The sequence below is a fragment of the Prionailurus bengalensis genome, chromosome D4, assembly GCF_016509475.1.
Source record: "Prionailurus bengalensis isolate Pbe53 chromosome D4, Fcat_Pben_1.1_paternal_pri, whole genome shotgun sequence".
NCBI lineage: Eukaryota > Metazoa > Chordata > Mammalia > Carnivora > Felidae > Prionailurus > Prionailurus bengalensis.
Genome location: NC_057359.1, coordinates 72567407 through 72586415, shown reverse-complemented (window position 1 = coordinate 72586415; position 19009 = coordinate 72567407). Strand labels below are relative to the sequence as shown.

Here is a 19009-nt window from a genome sequence, read left to right as displayed (position 1 = left end):
GTTGAAATCCAGCATGGACAAGCTTTTGCTGTTGCTTCCCCTAATACAGTCCCCTTCCCACGTAAGCCACCCCACTCTCGATTCTTCTTTGACTTCTGAGTAGAAGCTTCTCCTAATGGGATGAAGGGGCTTTATTAATTTAGGTGACACTCGCTCTCAGACACTGGACCCTGCGTATCCCAGTACTTGGCCTGCTGAGACCACACCGTAGCATGAATACATGTCTGCCAGGCCTGCTGTAACCTGGTGTTAAGTCAGGGGACCCAAGAAATTTAGAATTCTCTACAAACCCAGTGTCCGTGCTGGGGAAATCTGCAGGGGAGACGAGTGTCAGAAACAATAGCAAAGGGCAGGAATATGCCATTTTGGGTCTGAAAGCCCAGTGCAGTGCTCATAAGCTGGGCTGGAAACTTGGCCTGGCTGTGACTTGAGGGTTCTGTTTCTCTACCGTTCCGTGCAGATCTCACCGTAGACGGTTTTGACAATGAACTGTGTTCCATGTTCAGTTACATTTCCAAAAAGATAATGCCTATAAGGAAAATGAGGGGGAAGAAAAAAAAAAGGAACACTGGATTTTGGGGAGGGTACTTTTGAGTTGGCAGGAATTGAATGCAATTGTGAGACGTGATTGAAGTGCTTTGAAGGAACCAGTGCTGTAGTGAAACACCAAATAACAATCCGAAGAAGTTGATGACCTCCCCTGCTCCCCCCAAGACAAAACAAAACTAGCTGGATAGATCAGCTCTGAAAGAATGAATAAGAAACTGGTCACAGGAGTTCTGATGGTAGAGTCCAGGGCAGAGTCAGCAAAAGTCTGGCCTGCAGGCCAAATTTGGCTGCTGCCTGTTTTTGTAAATAGAGGTTTATTAGAACACAACATTGCTCATCCGTTTACTTATTGTCTGTGGCTGCTCTCGTGTTCCAAAAGCATGGAAGCAGAGACTGATGATGGGTCCTTCACAGAAAAAGTTTGTTGACCCCTGAGCTACGGAACAGAGACAGGAGGGAGGTTTACTTTCATTTTATATCCCTGTCAAATTATCGAATTAAAAATATTCAGGGCAGGCTTCTGTGGACTCATCAAGCTCCTCTCTTTCAGCTCCTTCTCACTGGGTGACTAATATTATTCACATGGGTCATTGACGATTAGCAGGAACTGTTATTAGCCCTGCTCCCGGATGAGGCTTAAGCACTAATTCCATTGTGTTTCCTGGTAACTCAGAAGTAACGAATTTTCCGGTTAATCACTGGATGCAAAATCGTCCTATTCTGCCTTTCATGAAAAAAGCAAGAGAATGGCTGGTGGAGCTGGAAAAATGGGATGCTGCGGATTCGTTTCCCCAGGCCTATGATAAAATCTTTTTAAATACGGAGAAGTTGAAAAAGAATCCCCTTCGCCCAGTCTTCAAAAAAGATGAATGATCAGATTAAGATGTTGGGTTTCTCTTGTGGTTTTATATACACCTCGTGCACGCTCCAAGGGGCCCGTGCCCTATCATGTGAGAGGCCTGGTGAAAAGAAAAGAGGCTGGGGGGTAGATCACTGAGACGTTGTCAATGCAATAGGAACTCCTGAGTCTGTAGCACAGCAGAACAGTCTGGGTTGTTGAACGTGGTATGGATTGATAGCCCTTTCTGTGTGTTATTTCAATGTATCAACAGATAAAAATGAGTGCCAGTTTGGAGCCACTGTGGTCTGTGGAAACCACACATCTTGCCACAACACGCTCGGAGGCTTTTATTGCATTTGCCTAGAAGGATATCGAGCCACGAATAACAACAAAACATTCATTCCCAATGATGGCACCTTTTGCACAGGTACTCAAGAAGGGGGCTGCAGGGATAGCATCCTGGTGATGGCGGGACAGTATCTGGGGTGGGGAGGAGGGAGGTGGCTTGGCTGGGACAGGGTGTGATTTAAGGGGGGAACCCTCCTTTGTTTAGAAGGTCCATGAGTGGGGTGCCTAAGTGGCTCAGTTGGTTGAACATCTGATTTTGGCTCAGGTCATGATCTTGTGGTTTGTGGGTTCAGGCCCCGTGGTCGGGCTCCGTGCAGACAGCTTGGAGCCTGGAGCCAGCTTCTGATTCTATGTCTCCCTCTCTCTCTCTGCTTCTCCACCGCTCATGTTCTGTCTCCCTCTCTCTCTCTCTCAAAAATAAATAAACATTAAAAAAAAAAAAAAAAAAACTAGATAGTAAAAAAAAAAAAAAAAGGTCCATGAGGGAAATTTGGATGTGGACTGAGTATTAGTTAATATTAGGGAATTATTGTTAATTTTGTTAGCTGTGATATTTGAGATATTCTTAATTTTATTTTTTTTTAATGTTTATTTTTGAGAGAGTGAGTGGGGGAGGGACAGAGAGAGACAGAGACAGAGAGAGAGACAGAGGGAGAAAATCCCAAGCAAGCTCCACACCCCTTGCAGGGCCCGTTTCGGGGCTCAATCCCACAACTGTGAGATCATGACCTGAGCCAAAATCAGGAGTTGGACGCTTAACTGGGACTGAGCCACCCAGCCAGGCACCCCAGTTTGGGATAATATTCTTATTTTGGGAGATGCATGCTGAAATATCTAGTAACAGTATTATCTGCTGTTATTAGGATCTATAAGGAATCTTAAATGACAAAATGTAAATGTTGAATTTTGAGGGAGCGGGTCTATGGGAGTTGAGTATAATATTCTTTTTCTTGTTCTGTGCATTTTAACGGTACTCTCAGAGATGGTATGCCATCTGCAGGTGGGGTGTTCTTGGGGTGACGCTGGCAATCACCACTGTGCGCACTGTGGGCCCCGGGGGTGGGCATTCAGATGTTGGCTTCTGGGAGATCAGAGCACAGCCCTGTTAGAGATGGGGAATGAGGTGTGAGGAGTGCAACTTTTTGTATCTCAGTTTTGAAGCTTTGGGCATATGTTGGTTGAATACAGTGGATCGGCAAAATCCTAATTTTCAATGGGCCCTCTATTAGCCAGACTCTATTTCACAGCATGTATGACACTATAGGTCTTTGGTTTTCTAACAAAATCTATGAACAGTGAGGAAGAGGAAAGTCAGGAAAAGACTCCTGGTTCTAAGATGGTTTTTTTTTTTTTTTTAATTAAAAAAAAAATTTTTTTTTTCAACGTTTTTATTTATTTTTGGGACAGAGAGAGACAGAGCATGAACGGGGGAGGGGCAGAGAGAGAGGGAGACACAGACTCGGAAACAGGCTCCAGGCTCCGAGCCATCAGCCCAGAGCCTGACGCGGGGCTCGAACTCACGGACCGTGAGATCGTGACCTGGCTGAAGTCGGACGCTTAACCGACTGCGCCACCCAGGCGCCCCAGATGGTTTTGCATAGACTTAATGACTCTGCTTAAAAGCTTTGTGATATTTAAAGATTTTCAGAGAAAAGGAAGGGGGAGGAGAACATGTTTTATCTCCTTACCCACCAGGAAGCACAGATCCTGTTGCTCTGATTCATTCTCCTTCTTGACCTGTACCAAGGTCAAAATCCCCCAAAGGGTAGCACATTTGATTTATTCTTGGCATCAATGAACCACATTCCCTTAGAGAAAACATTTTGGGATACATTGTTGTTTTAGGTAGCAGACCACTTGCTACATGATTGCCAGAGTGCAATGCTGCAAAATTAAATTAGATACATTAAAAAAAATACCAATTTTTTTTTAAAAAAACCTTACAAGATGATGATGTTGTGTTCAGCTCATTCAATACACATTTCTCATGCACGGCCTGTGTGCCATGGCTGTGCCAGCGGGAGGTGATGGCAGACCATTAATTTCATTAGAAAGTGTTAGCTGTAGGTAAGCAAAGGTTACTTTCTGGAATCTGGAATCCACTGGGGCTCTTATCTTGAAAGCAGGGAAGGGATCAGGGAACTTTCTGGAGGACGTGATACTGGAAAGTGTGCTTTCAAGGCTGTGGGAGTTTGCCAGGAAAAACTTTTATAACTGTGTAGAAGACTGTAGTTCCCAAGGATGCATTTGACTTTAAAACAATAAGAAGAAGGAAAGAAGAAGAAGAAGAAAGAAATATTTTATGCAGGGGCCAAGTAGATGTCAGCCTAATAAGAACCAATCTTTCTGGAACAAAATCCTAATCTAGGCTCTGCTTCTGTTTGTTCTACTTCTTGTAATTATTTAGTGATCTTTTTTTTTTTTTTTTTTTTTAAATGAGATAGGGGTGCCTGGGTGGCTCGGTCGGTTAAGCGTCCGACTTCGGCTCGGGGCATGATCTCATGGTCCGTGAGTTCGAGTCCCGCGTTGGGCTCTGTGCTGACCGCTCAGAGCCTGGAGCCTGTTTCAGATTCTGTGTCTCCCTCTCTCTCTCTGCCCCTCCCCTGTTCATGCTGTCTCTCTCTGTCTCAAAAATAAATAAACGTTAAAAAAAAATAAAAAAATGAGATATAATTCACATACCATCAAATTCACCCTTTTGAAGTATACAGTTCAGTGGTTTTTCGTATATTCACAAAGTTGTGCAATTATCACCACTATCTAAGTTTAGAATATGTCCATCATCTCAAAAGAAGCCCCATATCCATTGGCAGTCATTTTTATGACTTTTCCTTTTGAAGTCTCCAGTTATGACTTTGTAAAAGCTGGTGGATGACTTTTCTCAATGATACTGAGTTTGTATCAGAAGCACAGTTGCCACTTAAAGGGGGGAGGGGCACCCCTGAGTGGCTCAGTCAGTTGAGCATCTGACTCTTTTTTTAAAAAAAATTTTTTTTCAACGTTTATTTATTTTTGGGACAGAGAGAGACAGAGCATGAACGGGGGAGGGACAGAGAGAGAGGGAGACACAGAATCAGAAACAGGCTCCAGGCCGCGAGCCATCAGCCCAGAGCCCGACGCGGGGCTCGAACTCATGGTCCGCGAGATTGTGACCTGGCTGAAGTCGGACGCTTAACCGACTGCGCCACCCAGGCGCCCCTTCTTTTTTTTTTTTTTTTTTTAATTTTTAGCATCTGACTCTTGATTTCGGCTCAGGTCTTGATCTCATGGTTCATGAGTTCGAGCCCTTATATCTGGGCTCTGTGCTGACAGTGCGGAGCCTGCTTGGGATTCTCTCTCTCTCCTCTCTCTCTGCCCCCTCCCCTGCTCATTCTCTCTCTCAAAATAAATAAACATTAAAAAAAAAAGAGTCACAGTTGCCACAGAAATGTCAGTGGACTTTATCTGGGGCAGAGGCTTAGCCAGTTTTGGGGGCATCAGCAGTTATCTGGTGTTTGTCTGGAATCACAGGATAGGGATCCTAATTCCTGAATTCTGAGAACTCCTGTGGCCCGGTGTTTATCGTACTTTGCAGAGGTTAAGCCAATTTTAGGAGCTGGTTGCAGGTAGGCCTCTTTGGATGTCACCAGCGAGAGGTGAGGAATGAGTTGTAGGGGTTCTAGTTACAGAGAACCTGCAGACGTTTTGGTCCCCAGGGCTGCCCCCAAACAACTTCTGGGGAACATGGAAACTTTGCAGGGGAAGAGGCTGTGTGGCACCTCCAGTGGGAGGGTGGTTTGGCTTGGGTGACCTGACAGTAAGTCCAGAGAAATGAAATTGATGAAGGAATATGCAGGCACTGTCATGTCCCTGCCAGCACAACTCCAGAGAGGCAGGGCCCTATCAGGGCTGCTGCAAACTGCAAACTGTCTTCTCTGAACCTTTGAATTGCCCACATCTTGGGAATCCATCTTGACTCTGATGGCAGCCACAGCCTTCTTTCTTGTCAGCTCATTTCCCACAGTATCATGGGACTGATACCATTTCTTCTGGAGAAATGCGATAGCATTTCAGCCTTGACTGCGAAATGGGGAAAAGGGAAGGGGAAAAAAAAAAACCTAGAAGGAGTGAATGCCTTGCTATTCCAGCAGTTCCTGGAACCTTCTGCTCAAAGCCTGTTTCACGTAGGTCTGCCTATGGTAAAGTAAACCCCTTCATTCTAAGAGGTAAATCCCTACCCCCGCCAGGACAAGTCTTTTGGTTTCTCTCCCAGGTCAGGAGCCTATTTTCCGTGTGAGCCTTTGCCCACAAGCTTCTCAGCTGCCCTGTTGTTTCAGGTCCTGGAGCCGCCTGCTGTGGCCTCAGGCACAAATGCGTAGTCCCACGAGACTCTGCTGGCTCTATGTGGGGTATTGCTCAATAGGCTTGCAGCTGTCCTGAGGTTTCTCCTGGTGTTGTCTCCAAATGGGATTTTGCTCCCCAAATACTTTTTATGTATTTAAAAAATTTTTTTTTAATGTTTTTATTTGAGAGAGAGCAAGAGAGAGACAGAGGGTGCATGAGCAGGGGGAGGGGCACAGCGAGAAAGGGACACAGAATCTGAAGCAGGCTCCAGGCTCTGAGCTGTCAGCACAGAGCCCAACAAGGAGCTCGAACTCACAAGCCATGAGATCATGACATGAGCTGGAAGTGGGAAGGAGGCTCAACCGACTAAGCCACCCAGGTGCCCCTCCCCAAATCCTAATCCTTTGTTTTAGCTTGGTTTCATTACTAAAGTGTTATGTTTCACTACTCTGAAAGAAGGAAGAAGCAAGAAAAGATAAACCTAAGGAAAAGTGCACTGGGGGACTATTGCTGCCCACTTCCCAGAGCGCTGCTCATAACCGTTGGCTCCTTGCCTGCCTTCCCTGTGGAATCCCCCTGACTCCTGCTGAGGTCTCCTAGTAGTGGTAGGTGATAGCTTCAGGGCCCTGCTCCTAGGAAGGAGAGAGAGGCAAAAGGTTCTGAATCAAAAGATAATTAAACCAAAGCTCCATTCCTTAAATGCTAGAGGCCTTGACTAAGGCACCATGTTTTCTCTTTGGGAGTGAGGGGGCATACGTGAGTTCCCCCCACAGCTGAGCATCCCCCTCACTTCACTCTTGCCTCTTGCTCACTCAAGCGCCAGGATATGGGTATCCCATGTTCTTTCCCAAGGCCCTGTTGAATGTGGTAAAATATGCACACATGGCTCTTTTTTGCTCCACTCGTTTAAAGTTTTTGGGAGGAGTAATTGGGACAGGAGCTTTGGAGCATCTATAAAGTAGGTTTTCCTAAGCAAACTATTGATATTGGCAAGATTGTGAAGGAAATGGGTACCCCTTTGAGTTCAGGCTGTTTGTTCATGATCAGTGCCTCTCTGAGCATGATGTTGGAAATGGTTCTTCATTTATTCAGCTATTACATTAACAAGAGTTGTGTCAAGAAGGATGGAGCTGTTACACTAGGATGGAACTCTGGAAGAAAGTAGAGGTGAATTTAGTTTTGATTGTAGTGATTGTTTCTCCTAAAACAAGACAGAGCAGGGGCAACTTGCTGGCTCAGTTAGTTGAGCGTCCAACTCTTGATTTTGGCTCAGGTCATGATCCCAGGGTCATGGGATCAAGCCCCATGTTGGGCTCTATGCTGGCCATGGAGCCTGCTTAAGATTCTCTCTCTCTCTCTCTCTCTCTCTCTCTCTCTCTCTCTCCCCCGCCCCCCCCCCCCCGTCCCTCTCCCCTGCTCATACTCTCTAAAAAAAAAAAAAAAAAAAAAAAAAGATAATCCAGTATGTTTTTCCCCACAAGAAGGAATATAGCTTAAAAAAAAAAGAGGAATATAGTTTTGTTTTTTTTCCATTTATTAAAAAAAATCACATATTCATGTAGAATAGTCAAGCAGTTACATAAAAACATAAAGGAGAAAGAAAAAAGTCATCTAATACTAACTCAGAGGCAACAGCTCTTTTTTTCCATTAAAATTTTTTTTCAAGTTTATTTATTTTGATAGAGAGGGGAAAATGCATGCACAAGTAGGGGGAATCGCAGGGAGAGAGGAGAGAAAGAGAATCCCAAGCAGTCTGTGCACCGTCAAGTGCAAAGCTCGAGGTGGGGCTTGAACTCACAAACCGTGAGATCGTGACCTGAGCCAAAATCAAGAGTCAGATGCTTAACCAATTGAGTCACCCAGGCACCCTTAATAATCTTGGTTTTACATGAGTATTTGTGTCTCTCTAAACATGGTTTCTTAAGATGTAGGCTTTGAGCTTAACTTCACATTTGAGGAGGGAAAATGGCAGGAAGAAAACAATTACTTTCCAGGATGTGGGGAAGTAATTTTTGTCTTACCTTCTTGGAGTTGGAAGGAACTAGTTGTTAGTTGGTGATGTGGAGAAAAGCAGGCTGTGAGAGCATTTCATGAATGTGAAAGTTCTTCAGTGCATTTTTCCTCATGGAGTTCATTCTAAGTCTTCAGATTTTAAAGGCTTCTGCAGGCAAAGGCTTGTGTGGTTTTTGTTTTTGGTTTTTTTTTTTAATTTTTGAGAGATTGAGAGAGAGAGAGAGAGAGAGAGAGAGAGAAAGAGAACGAGCACGGGAAGAGCAGAGAGAGAGGGAGACACAGAATCCAAAGCAGACTCCAGGCTTCGAGCTATTAGCACAGAGCCCAATGCAGGGCTCAAACTCACGCACTGTGAAATCATGACCTGAGCCAAAGTTGGATGCTTAAGCGACTGAGCCACCCAGGTGCCCCAGAGCTTGTGTTTAATGGGGGATTCACAGACTTGCCTCTCTGGCACTCTTGCCAAAGCTAAACTCTTGCCTCTATGACACTCCTTTTCTACCTAAGGGCCCTCCAGATGGATCTTTTGATTCTGTTCTAGAGCATTCAAATCTAGTGGAACAAGCCATGTGGCCACTCCTCAGACCGCAGCCAAGAAACCCATGAGAGTGTGTATATGTGTGTGTGAGGATTGCTCATGGTCACATTCAGGGTTTGGTGAGGGTTCTGAAGGGGTGGCTTATGCTCCAGGGAGAACTGAGTCAGTAGAAAGGCAAGGCCCATTCATACATTAGTTCACACGTACTGAGGAACTAATTAGCTTCATTTTACAAAAGTGTTTAGAAAGGTTAAGGAACAGACCTTAGTCCATCTAGTAAGTAGCAAAATCAGTTCTCAAACCTGAGTCTGACTTTCGAACACAGGCTATTGGTTGAAAGGATTAAATATAGAATGCCAGGGCCCTAGGACCAGGTCAGTTTGTCCTGCTTAGTTTTGCTACTTTCTGGCAAAGAATTGTCCTGGCTGTGGATGAAGTTAAATAATCCTGTATATACAATGGGACAAGGAAAAATTTCCTCCCTTGATTAGTTAAGTACGTTGATAAGGTTGCTCACTTGCTCAGAATGTTTTTTTCTTCACAAGCAAACATGGTATAACCTTGGAGGCCCATGGAATCCACCACATGGAAAAATTATTCTTTATTTTATTTTTATTTATTTTTTCAATATGAAATTTATTGTGGAATTGGTTTCCATACAACACCCAGTGCTCATCCCAACAGGTGCCCTCCTCAGTGCTCATCACCCACTTTCCCCTCCCTCCCACCCCCCATCAACCCTCAGTTTATTCTCAATTTTAAGAGTCTCTTATGGTTTGCCTCCCTCCCTCTCTAACTTTTTCCCCCTTCCCCTCCCCCATGGTCTTCTGTTAAGTTTCTCAGGATCCACATAAGAGTGAAAACATACGGTATCTGTCTTTCTCTGTATGACTTACTTTACTTAGCATAACACTCTCCAGTTCCATCCACGTTGCTACAAAAGGCCATATTTCATTCTTTCTCATTGCCACGTAGTATTCCATTGTGTATATAAACCACAATTTCTTTATCCATTCATCAGTTGTTGGACATTTAGGCTCTTTACATAATTTGGCTATTGTTGAGAGTGCTGCTATAAACATTGGGGTACAAGTGCCCCTATGCATCAGCATTCCTGTATCCCTCGGGTAAACTCCTAGCAGTGTTGCTGGGTCATAGGGTAGATCTATTTTTAATTTTTTCAGAAACCTCCACACCGTTTTCCAGAGTGGCTCCACCAGTTTGCATTCCCACCAACAGTGCAAGAGGGTTCCCGTTTTTACATGGAGAAATTATTCTAATGAGCTTAACATGTTTATCCAGCTAAGATTCTAGAGTGGATTAGAGAAGGGATGGTTTGTGAACATTAAGAGGTCATTAAGAGTCAAAATCATGTCAAACTAATTTCAGGGACAGATGGTAGATACTTGTGGACTTCATTAAGGCAGCTGATATCTTTGACAATGTCTGTGGACAAGGTAGAATTATTGATTGGATAATGGTACAAACCAATTGCAATGGGAGACACAGTGTGGCTAGTACGGTCCTGGCGCCAGACACCTGGTTTCAAACCCTACCATTTCGACTCCTTAACCTGTGTGACTTCAGTCCAGCTACTTACCCACTCTGTGCTTCACTTACCTCATCTGTAAAGTGGGGATACTAATAGCGTCCGTTGTAAGGATTAAATAAGATGAAAAATAATTAGTAATAAATAATGAAGTGTTTAGAACAGTACCTGGCATGTGCAAGTTGATATGCAGAGGCCATTGCTATTAGCATTCATTATAACAGTCATTGTTATTAGGCTGTTGAATGACTGTACACAAAGCAAACTGATTAATGACCGTAGTGACTCATGCAGAATTGATTAGTATGTAGAAACTCTTAAGTCTTTTCCATACCCTCACTACTTAGCCACATTTTTGCCCTGTAGTACTTGTACTGCCGATTTTTAGAAGTCTACTGAAAAATCCACTTATTCTCACTCTGTCTTTTGAGGAGTCTGGGGTAGGTGGGCAGGCTGGAAGATGATTTCTCTGTCAAAGGTATATGTATGCATTTTACAAACATACTCCTACTTGGAACACAGATCTTGATAAGCTAAAATGATAGCTCCAATTCTAGGAACACATGCTGGATCCTGGAGTGTTGAAATCATCTCTAAAGTTTGTGATGGATTGAGATTGATTTTATTTCATACTATTTACATTTTAAGAATCCTTTGGTAACTATTACCCCAAATTCCATGATTCTGTTACCAACAGTTGTTTAACTGAGTTTTCACTGGTTTCATTTCTTACCACTCTTTGTTGATAGAAGTTGGTTTTTTTTTTTTTGTTTGTTTGTTTTAATTATGTTTTCCCCTTTCTTCACAGTATTTATTCTGATGTTTTTCACTGGCTTGAATACTTTTCAAAATCTTTTTCAGAAAAGAAATGCCAATAGTATAATTTCTGAGATCCTTCATGTTCTGAAATGTCACTCCTTGGCTTAAATATAGTATAATGTCTTGTTCCCTTTTCCTTAGAATTCTATAAATATTACTCTATTATTATCTGGTTTTCAGACAAGAAGTCTAGGTCAGATTGTTTTCTTTTCCTCATAGATTACCATTCCTTTCTCTCTTCCTTTATAGATTTTTCTTTTATTCCATGAAATTCAGAATGACTTTCATTTTCAACATTCATGCCTGTCACCTCAAAAGGCTGTTTGGATGGGGGCGCCTGGGTGGCGCAGTCGGTTAAGCGTCCGACTTCAGCCAGGTCACGATCTCGCGGTCCGGGAGTTCGAGCCCCGCATCGGGCTCTGGGCTGATGGCTCGGAGCCTGGAGCCTGTTTCCGATTCTGTGTCTCCCTCTCTCTCTGCCCCTCCCCCGTTCATGCTCTGTCTCTCTCTGTCCCAAAAATAAATAAACGTTGAAAAAAAAAAATTAAAAAAAAAAAAAAAGGCTGTTTGGATGTGAATACTTAAGCAGAGGAAATTTTTCCTTTGATATTAATTCTTATACATCAGCACCATTCCCTTCCACAATTCCTCTTAAATGGATACTGAATATTTTGGATCTGTCCTTATTTATTGTCTTATAGCTACTGTCTCATATAATTTCTTTTTCTTTCTTTCTTTAAAAAATGTTTTTATTTTTATTTTTGTGAGAGAGAGAGAGAGAGAGAGAGAGAGAGAGAGAGAGAGAGATTGAGAGAGAGAAAGAGAAGAAGAAGGAGGAGGAGGAGGAGGCACGGAGAGAGAGAGGGAGACACAGAATCCTTAGCAGGCTCCAGGCTCTGAGCTGTCAGCACAGAGCCCAATGCAGGGCTTGAACTCATGAACTGCAATATCATGACCTGAGCTTAAGTCAGATGCTTAATCAACTGAGCCACCCAGGCACCCCTGTTATAATCTATTTTTCTGTGTTTTTGGAGAATTCTTCAAGTTGGAATTTGCAAGTTTATTTCTCAGCAGTGATCAACCTGTTATTCAGTGCCTCTATTGGGTTTTTATTTTTGGCATTCATATTTTGTTTTTAATTTCCAAGATCTCATTTTTTTTTTTCAGAAGCTCCCCTCTTTTTTCATTGATTGTGGTATCCTTTTTTTTTTTTTTTTTTTTTAGAGAGACAAAGAGATCATGAGTTGGGGAAAGGGGTAGAGGCAGAGAGAGAGAATCCCAAGTAGGCTTCATGCTCAGTGCAGAGCCACACATGGGGCTTGGCCCCACAACCGTGGGATCACGACCTGAGCTGAAATCAAGAGGCAGATGCTCAACTGACTGAGCCACCCAGGCACCCCTCCTTTTTTTTTTTTTTTTTAAGATTTTAGTTTTAAGTAATCTCTGCATGTAACATGGGACTTGAACTCACAACCCTGAGGTCAAGAGTCACATGCTGTTACAACTGAGCCAGCCAGGCACCCTGTTATAGTATCTTCATTAATCTCATTTGGACTTCTGTATCTCTTCATATGTGAAGAGTGTTTTGGTCATCTATTACTGCGTAATTTGTACTCTCCATCTCCCCTCCCCACACTTCCATTTAATGGCTTGAAACAACAATTTATTATTACTCACAATTCCATGGCTAGGTGGTTCTGTCACTCATGTGGAAACGTTCAGCTGGTGGCTGGACTGGGCTGGTAGTTAATAGAGGGCTTCTTTCACATTCTAGGGGCTTGATGCTGACTATCAGTCAGGCCACCTTAGATTTCCATGTGGCCTCTCTCTTCACATGGTATCTCATTTGTAGGGCATCCTCTGGCCTCTCTCCTAAGCATGATGGCTTGGATTTCCTTACAGCATGGCCACTGGATTCCAACAGATGGAAAGAGGAAGCTGTCACTTGTCTCTACTGTTAGGTTCAGAGCAGGCATAGTGTTAACTTCTGCATTCTATTGTCCAAAACAAGTCTCAAGACCAACCCAAGGGGAGGGGAAATGGATTCTACTCTTGAATCTCCAAGAAAGAGGGGGAATGGCCACCATCTTTGGAGATAGTCTTCCAGATTTTCCCGTAAGTCTGATACATTAAAGATATAGGCTGATCAGAATTGGTAGCTTGTATGGACTCTTTCAGCAATTAAGTGAATTTCTGGCTCTCAAACAATGATCAGTGAGTGATGAAGAGTTCATTGGTCCAAGACCAAAAACCAAACAAAAGGGAGAATATAGTGAATTTTAATAAAGTCATAATTAAACAAATTTTAAAGGGTTCTGATATTACTTTCTTCCTTCTTTTATGAAATTATGGCTTTAGTAGTTTTTGAAAACAAAACAAAACAACTCTTTATCTGGCAAAATAGAATATTGGCCACTTTATAGTGGCCCTTTCAAAATTACTGGCCTTTAAAATCCCAGAGCCGGTTAAGAACCAGGTTTTCTTCAGTCCTGCTATTCCCTTGGTCCCCACCCCCCACCTGGGTTCTTAAAAGTGTCCTGGGAAAAGTCCCATTTCACTTAAGGTATTTTTTTCCTCTGGGTGAAATAGGAGTGTGTGTGTGTGTGTGTGTGTGTGTGTGTGTGTGTGTACATGTGTCTGATGGAATTCCTAAAGTTTTTAGTTTTGTTTTCCTAAGCCATTTCTTGGGGAAAAAACTGCCGGCTGGCAGAGAGGTTTCCTCTTCAGTGTCTGAATTACCATGTGGTTTTTACCTCTATACCTGATACTTCTGGCAGTCAAGAGGAGAAGTCTGCCAAGGGGCATGTCTTTTTCCTCTTGAAGCCTGTTTTAAGCTCTTGGAATCTTGGTAAAATTGGTGAGACCCTTCTGAATTTTCCTCTGACGACCTGCCTCACCATCCTATGCTCATGAGCTGGAAAGCATTTTTCACTCTGGTTTAAATTGTTTTATATTTGGAGTTCTACTCCAGGTATTTTAGTGTGAGGTAGAGGCCATCCTTATTTTGTACTAATTGGATTTTTTTCAGCATGCTTTTTTTGGGTTCCTTTTGTTGGCGTCAGAGAGTTGGTGATGGTGGTTGGTTTTAGTATATTTCCAGAACACATCGACAAGCATTTATGGAACACCTTTTAGTACTGTCGGTGTAAAGGACATATGAAAAGAACCTTTGAAGAATAAAATAAAATCAATGATACCATTGTAGACAAATGCATCCATTTTTGCAAGGGTAGATTGAGAATATGAGAAATGGCAGTCACCATGCCCCCTGCCCGTTTTTTCCTTTTTCTGTTTTTCTCTCCCTTCTTATATTTGGGGCTCAAGACATAGATGAGTGTGAGGTTTCCGGCCTGTGCAGACAAGGAGGACGGTGTGTGAACACTTATGGAAGTTTCGAATGCTACTGTATGGATGGGTACTTGGCAAAGAATGGGCCTGAGCCTTTCCACCCGACCAGAGACGCCACGTCATGCACAGGTGGGTTTCTGCCAAAGAAGGAAGCTTCTGAGGGCGAGATTCTGTTCTCAGATGACTTTCTCCTGAGCTGAGCCTGTGTCTGTGGGGTTGGGGTTGGGGTCTGTGTTGGGGATGTGAGTGGAGATTATCTATTCCTTTGTGCAGCTGTACAACCTATGAAACAAAGCCAATGATACAGGGTAGAAGGGGGCTATCTTATATTTTTAAAAAAGCTACAATTTTTAGGGATTTTTTAGCAGTAAATAGATATTATGCTATTAAACATGATTTTAGGTAGTAAATATAGCTGATCTGGTAAGGACCAGCAGAGGAAAATTGACTCTGGAAATTCCAAAGCCATATATATCTTTAGGTATTTTGCAATTTAAATTTTTTACTTTGTTGGGCTAGGCTTCTCTTTAGGGTGAATTAGTGAAGGCTGACTGCCAAATTCCATCAGCTTTATGCATGTATGGATGCTATTACCTATGGAAGGCCAGAAGGCTGAATAGAGACAATCATTGGAAACGTGCCCAGAAGTCAAATGGAAATTAATCAGTCTGTAAAATATGACTCAGGTGTGTGTGGAGGGAGGGGGATGATGGGGCAGAGGTGGAGGGAGATGATGAATTTTGAAAATTTATATTCACATAGTAATGAATTTGACATTAATTTATTTTCAGAAATAGACTGTGGCACCCCTCCTGAGGTCCCAGATGGCTATATCGTAGGAAATTATACTTCTAGGCTTGGCAGCCAGGTTCGTTATGCTTGCAAAGAAGGATTTTTCAGTGGCCTGGAAGATACAGTTTCAAGCTGCACAGCCTTGGGCACGTGGGACTCCCCAAAATTAAATTGCCAAGGTGAGTTTTCAAGAGGTTCAGGTTCCCAGATTGTATCATTTTGAGATTGTTTTCATATTTCTTTCTAAATTTCTCTTTAGGGTAGTGAATGAATTAAATAGATCCAGTAAATCCCTGTTGTTTGTAATAGGTTTACAGTTGATTCTCTTGGTATTTTCCGAAATAGTTATCTTATCACCTGCAAATAATGATAATTCCATCTTTTTTTTTAAGTTTTATTTTTTAAATTTTATTAGAGAGAGACAGAGACAGTGTGAGTGGGGGAGGGTCAGAGAGAGGGAGAGAGGGAACCTCAAGCAGCCTCCACACTGTCAGCGCAGAGCCTGACATGGGGCTCAAACCCATGAAACCATTTGATCATGACGTGAGCTGAAACCAGGAGTTGGATGCTTAACCGACTGAGCCACCCAGGCACCTTTTACTTTTCTATGTTTATGAAAGTTCTGTTTCTCTTGATTGACCACAGGCTAGTATTTTCAGAACAAAAATTTAAATAGTAATGTTGACTTTGAATATTCATTTCTTATTCATGACTTCCATGGCTTTGGTTTTAGTTTTTTATGACCTTAGCTTTTTGATGTTACGGGTACCTACTTATATTCTTATGCACACTGATCCAGTGCTATGTGCCAAGTGCTCTTCTAAGCACCGTATATATGTTGATTCATTCAATCCTTACAGTAACCCTATGAGGATGTACTGTTATTATCCCATTTTACAGGTGAGAAAAGTGAGGCTTGGAAAAGTGACGTTATCAGTTCAAGGTCAAGGTCATGCAGCTAGTGATAGAGCTGAACTTGAACCCAGGAATTCTGGTTCCAAAGGTTGTATTCTTAATCATGCTGGGGTACTGCTTCTGTTTTTATGATGTTGGTGGCTTTTGGTTTGTTTCTTCCTTTTGGCTTTCTCTCTTTTCATTTATTACAATTATGCTAGTTTTTGGCATAACATGATCTTAAGGAAGCACCTATCCCAACTTTACTAGGGCTTAAAAGAATCAGAAATGAGTTATTTTTTATCATGTCTTCTAGACAGGTGTTAAGGTGATCATGTATGTTTTTGCTTTAAACAAGTCATGTCTAACCTATAATTATATTATTAGATTTCCTGATAATATATTCTAGTATCTGGAATGGATTCTTCTGGGTCTTTGGTTTTTTATTCTTTTCATCTTGATTATAGTTGCTAAATTAAAAAAAGTATTTTTATTTTAGAGAGAAAGGGGGAGGGGCAGAGGGAGAGAGAGAGAGAATGAAAGAGAGAGAGAGACAGACAGACAGAGAGACAGAAAGACAGAGAATCCCAAGCAGGCTCCATGCTCTCAGTGCAGAGCCCAACATGGAGCTCAAACCCACAAACCATGAGATCATGACCTGAGTTGAAATCAAGAGTCTGACACTCAACCGACTGAGCCATCCAGGCGCTCCTGCTAAATTTCATTTAGAATTTTTCTGTTGATACTCAGAAGTGAGGTTGGCTTATTTTCTTTTTCTGTACCATCTTTGTTGGGTTTGGTGTCAGTGTTATTCTTAATTTTAAAAAGAGAATTTGAGAGAATTTCTTTCTTTATTCTTTGGACTACTACAAATAGAATTTTTAAAGATTTGGAAAATTTCACTCGAAAATTATCTGGTTATGGCTTTTTTGGAGAGGTAGCCCTGGGGCTATTAAAAAATCCTATACTTATTGGTCTAAGTTTCTTACCCATTTTGGTGTCTATTTTGGTAATTTATGTATTCCTAGAAAATCATCTATTTTATCCAGATTTTCAAGCTTATTTGTAGGGAGAAGTGTAAAGCAATCTTATTTATAACTTTCTGTAGTTATAGTTGTTTATAAGTGAAATATTGGAAACAGCTGCAGATGTCTATCAATAGGAGATTGGTTAAATAAATCATGGCATATACATGAAATGGAATATTATGTAGCCAGTAAAAATTACATTAGAAAATAATATTTGTTAACATAGTTTAGTCTTAATAGTATATTACTGAGTTATCAACTATATGTGTAACATGATCTTGGTTTTGAAAGAGTTCATATGTACATATATGCTTACAAAAGCTTAGAAGGGTGTACAACAAAATATTAACAGCAGTAACTTCCACTGGAGGGGATCCTAGATGATTTTCATATTTGATATTCTTTATGGAAAGAATTTTGAACATATTAGACAAAGTAACAAAGCTGTTTCCATTTTGGAAAAAAGAAAACTTTTCATTGACTTTACTGCATAGCTAGAAAATCTCAGTGAAGTGCTTGGCTAAGTTAATTCTTGTGCTGTTCTGATCTGCGATTCAGGCTCTACACATATTTTAATAGTTAATGATCATACTGGGGGTTAAGAAATTCTAAAAGTACATTATAGTTCTAACATTATCTTTCAATGGATCAATTAAAATGCACAACTTAGATTAAAATGTGCCATAATGCATATCAAAGAACTCTCTGAGGATTTATATAGGAAAACCCTGATAAAAGAGTTAGTGTGGCTTTGAGAACTACTAGTCGTCTGGATTACTGGACTGAGGATGGAGAAAGTTAATTTAGAGGAGAATACTTGTTACATTCCCCAAAGAACTGTTATTTAAAAGATCTTCACTCCATTTTTACCTCCTCTAATAACTGCTCCGTCTGCCTGCTGACACCTTCTTCTTCCTCCCCCGTGTCACCACATGGCCACCAGCTTCTCAAGGCTGTGCCTGCTTTTCTGAGCACACCCCTTCTTCTTTATCCTTCATGTTCTCTGGGGCTCCAGATTCTGGGCTGTGTGCCAGCCAGCACTGTATTCTCAGCTCAGAGGAATTAGGAATTCCACTGAAAACACTAGCAAACTGTGAACTTGAACAGGTACTTGGGAAGGGAGCCGCTGTGTGTTACAGATGCAGCTTTGGTGTCCAATTTAACAGACTTCCCCATCAGAGAAGGTACAGTTGGTGGATCCCATTGTTTGCCAATTACTGTGTCCCTGGAGGTTCTGCTGCTGTGGCTGGGACCCCGAGGCACAGACTCCCCTCTGAACAGCTCTCAGAAGTGGGACCTGGAAGGGAGGATGACAGCTTCTCATGCCAGGGCATCTGGGGCTCCTGAAACATCAGTCCCACGTTTCCATCAGCTCTCTGGAAAAGACAGAATCAATCTCTAGTTGGTATTGCCAATTATTTTATTATTACTTGTTTAACTTTCAAAGAAGATGCAAGTTGTACATGGCAGTTTAGAGAACTTAAACTTTTAAAATTCAACCAAGCCAGAAGCAAAGTGAGGGAATCACTTCAACTGTGTTATCATCAACAACAATCCAGAGTCCAGGTCTGATGCTAGATAAACTGTAGACCTTGTGACTAAGGAAATCTTAGTCTGGGGTCTGGGAGAAGAGAAAAGACAGGTATATCATGAACTATGATGCAAGGGTGAGCTCCTAAGTATTACGTGAAAAGATGGATAAACACTAAGGGTTCTGATGGGAGATAGGGTGGTTCCAGGAAAGAGATGACATTTGTGCTCTTCTCTTTGAGTAGTTTACTTGCTGTGTAAGAGTCCAGGGAGGAGTGGTTTGCAGTGTTGGTCGATGAGTTGGAGGGTTCTGGGGGTGGGGGGAGTCTATCTTCCAAGATAAAATCCAACCTCCTAACCATGGCCTCTGAAACCAACAGGGTTTGGCCTTTTTGACTTCTCTACAGGTTACATTTCCCATCATTCTCTTCCAACCA

At 42.0% G+C, this 19009-nt stretch overlaps 1 protein-coding gene across 2 annotated transcripts in view; it reads left to right on the top strand.

Moving 5' to 3' along the window:
* Positions 1 to 19009, top strand: part of SUSD1 (sushi domain containing 1) — a 251374-nt gene that overhangs the window by 14916 nt on the left and 217449 nt on the right. For both annotated transcript variants that reach the window (XM_043565905.1, XM_043565904.1), the window contains exons 3-5: positions 1662 to 1817; positions 14305 to 14457; positions 15120 to 15299. In XM_043565905.1, coding sequence (XP_043421840.1) covers positions 1662 to 1817; positions 14305 to 14457; positions 15120 to 15299 — 489 coding nt within the window. The remainder of the gene's footprint in view (positions 1 to 1661; positions 1818 to 14304; positions 14458 to 15119; positions 15300 to 19009) is intronic.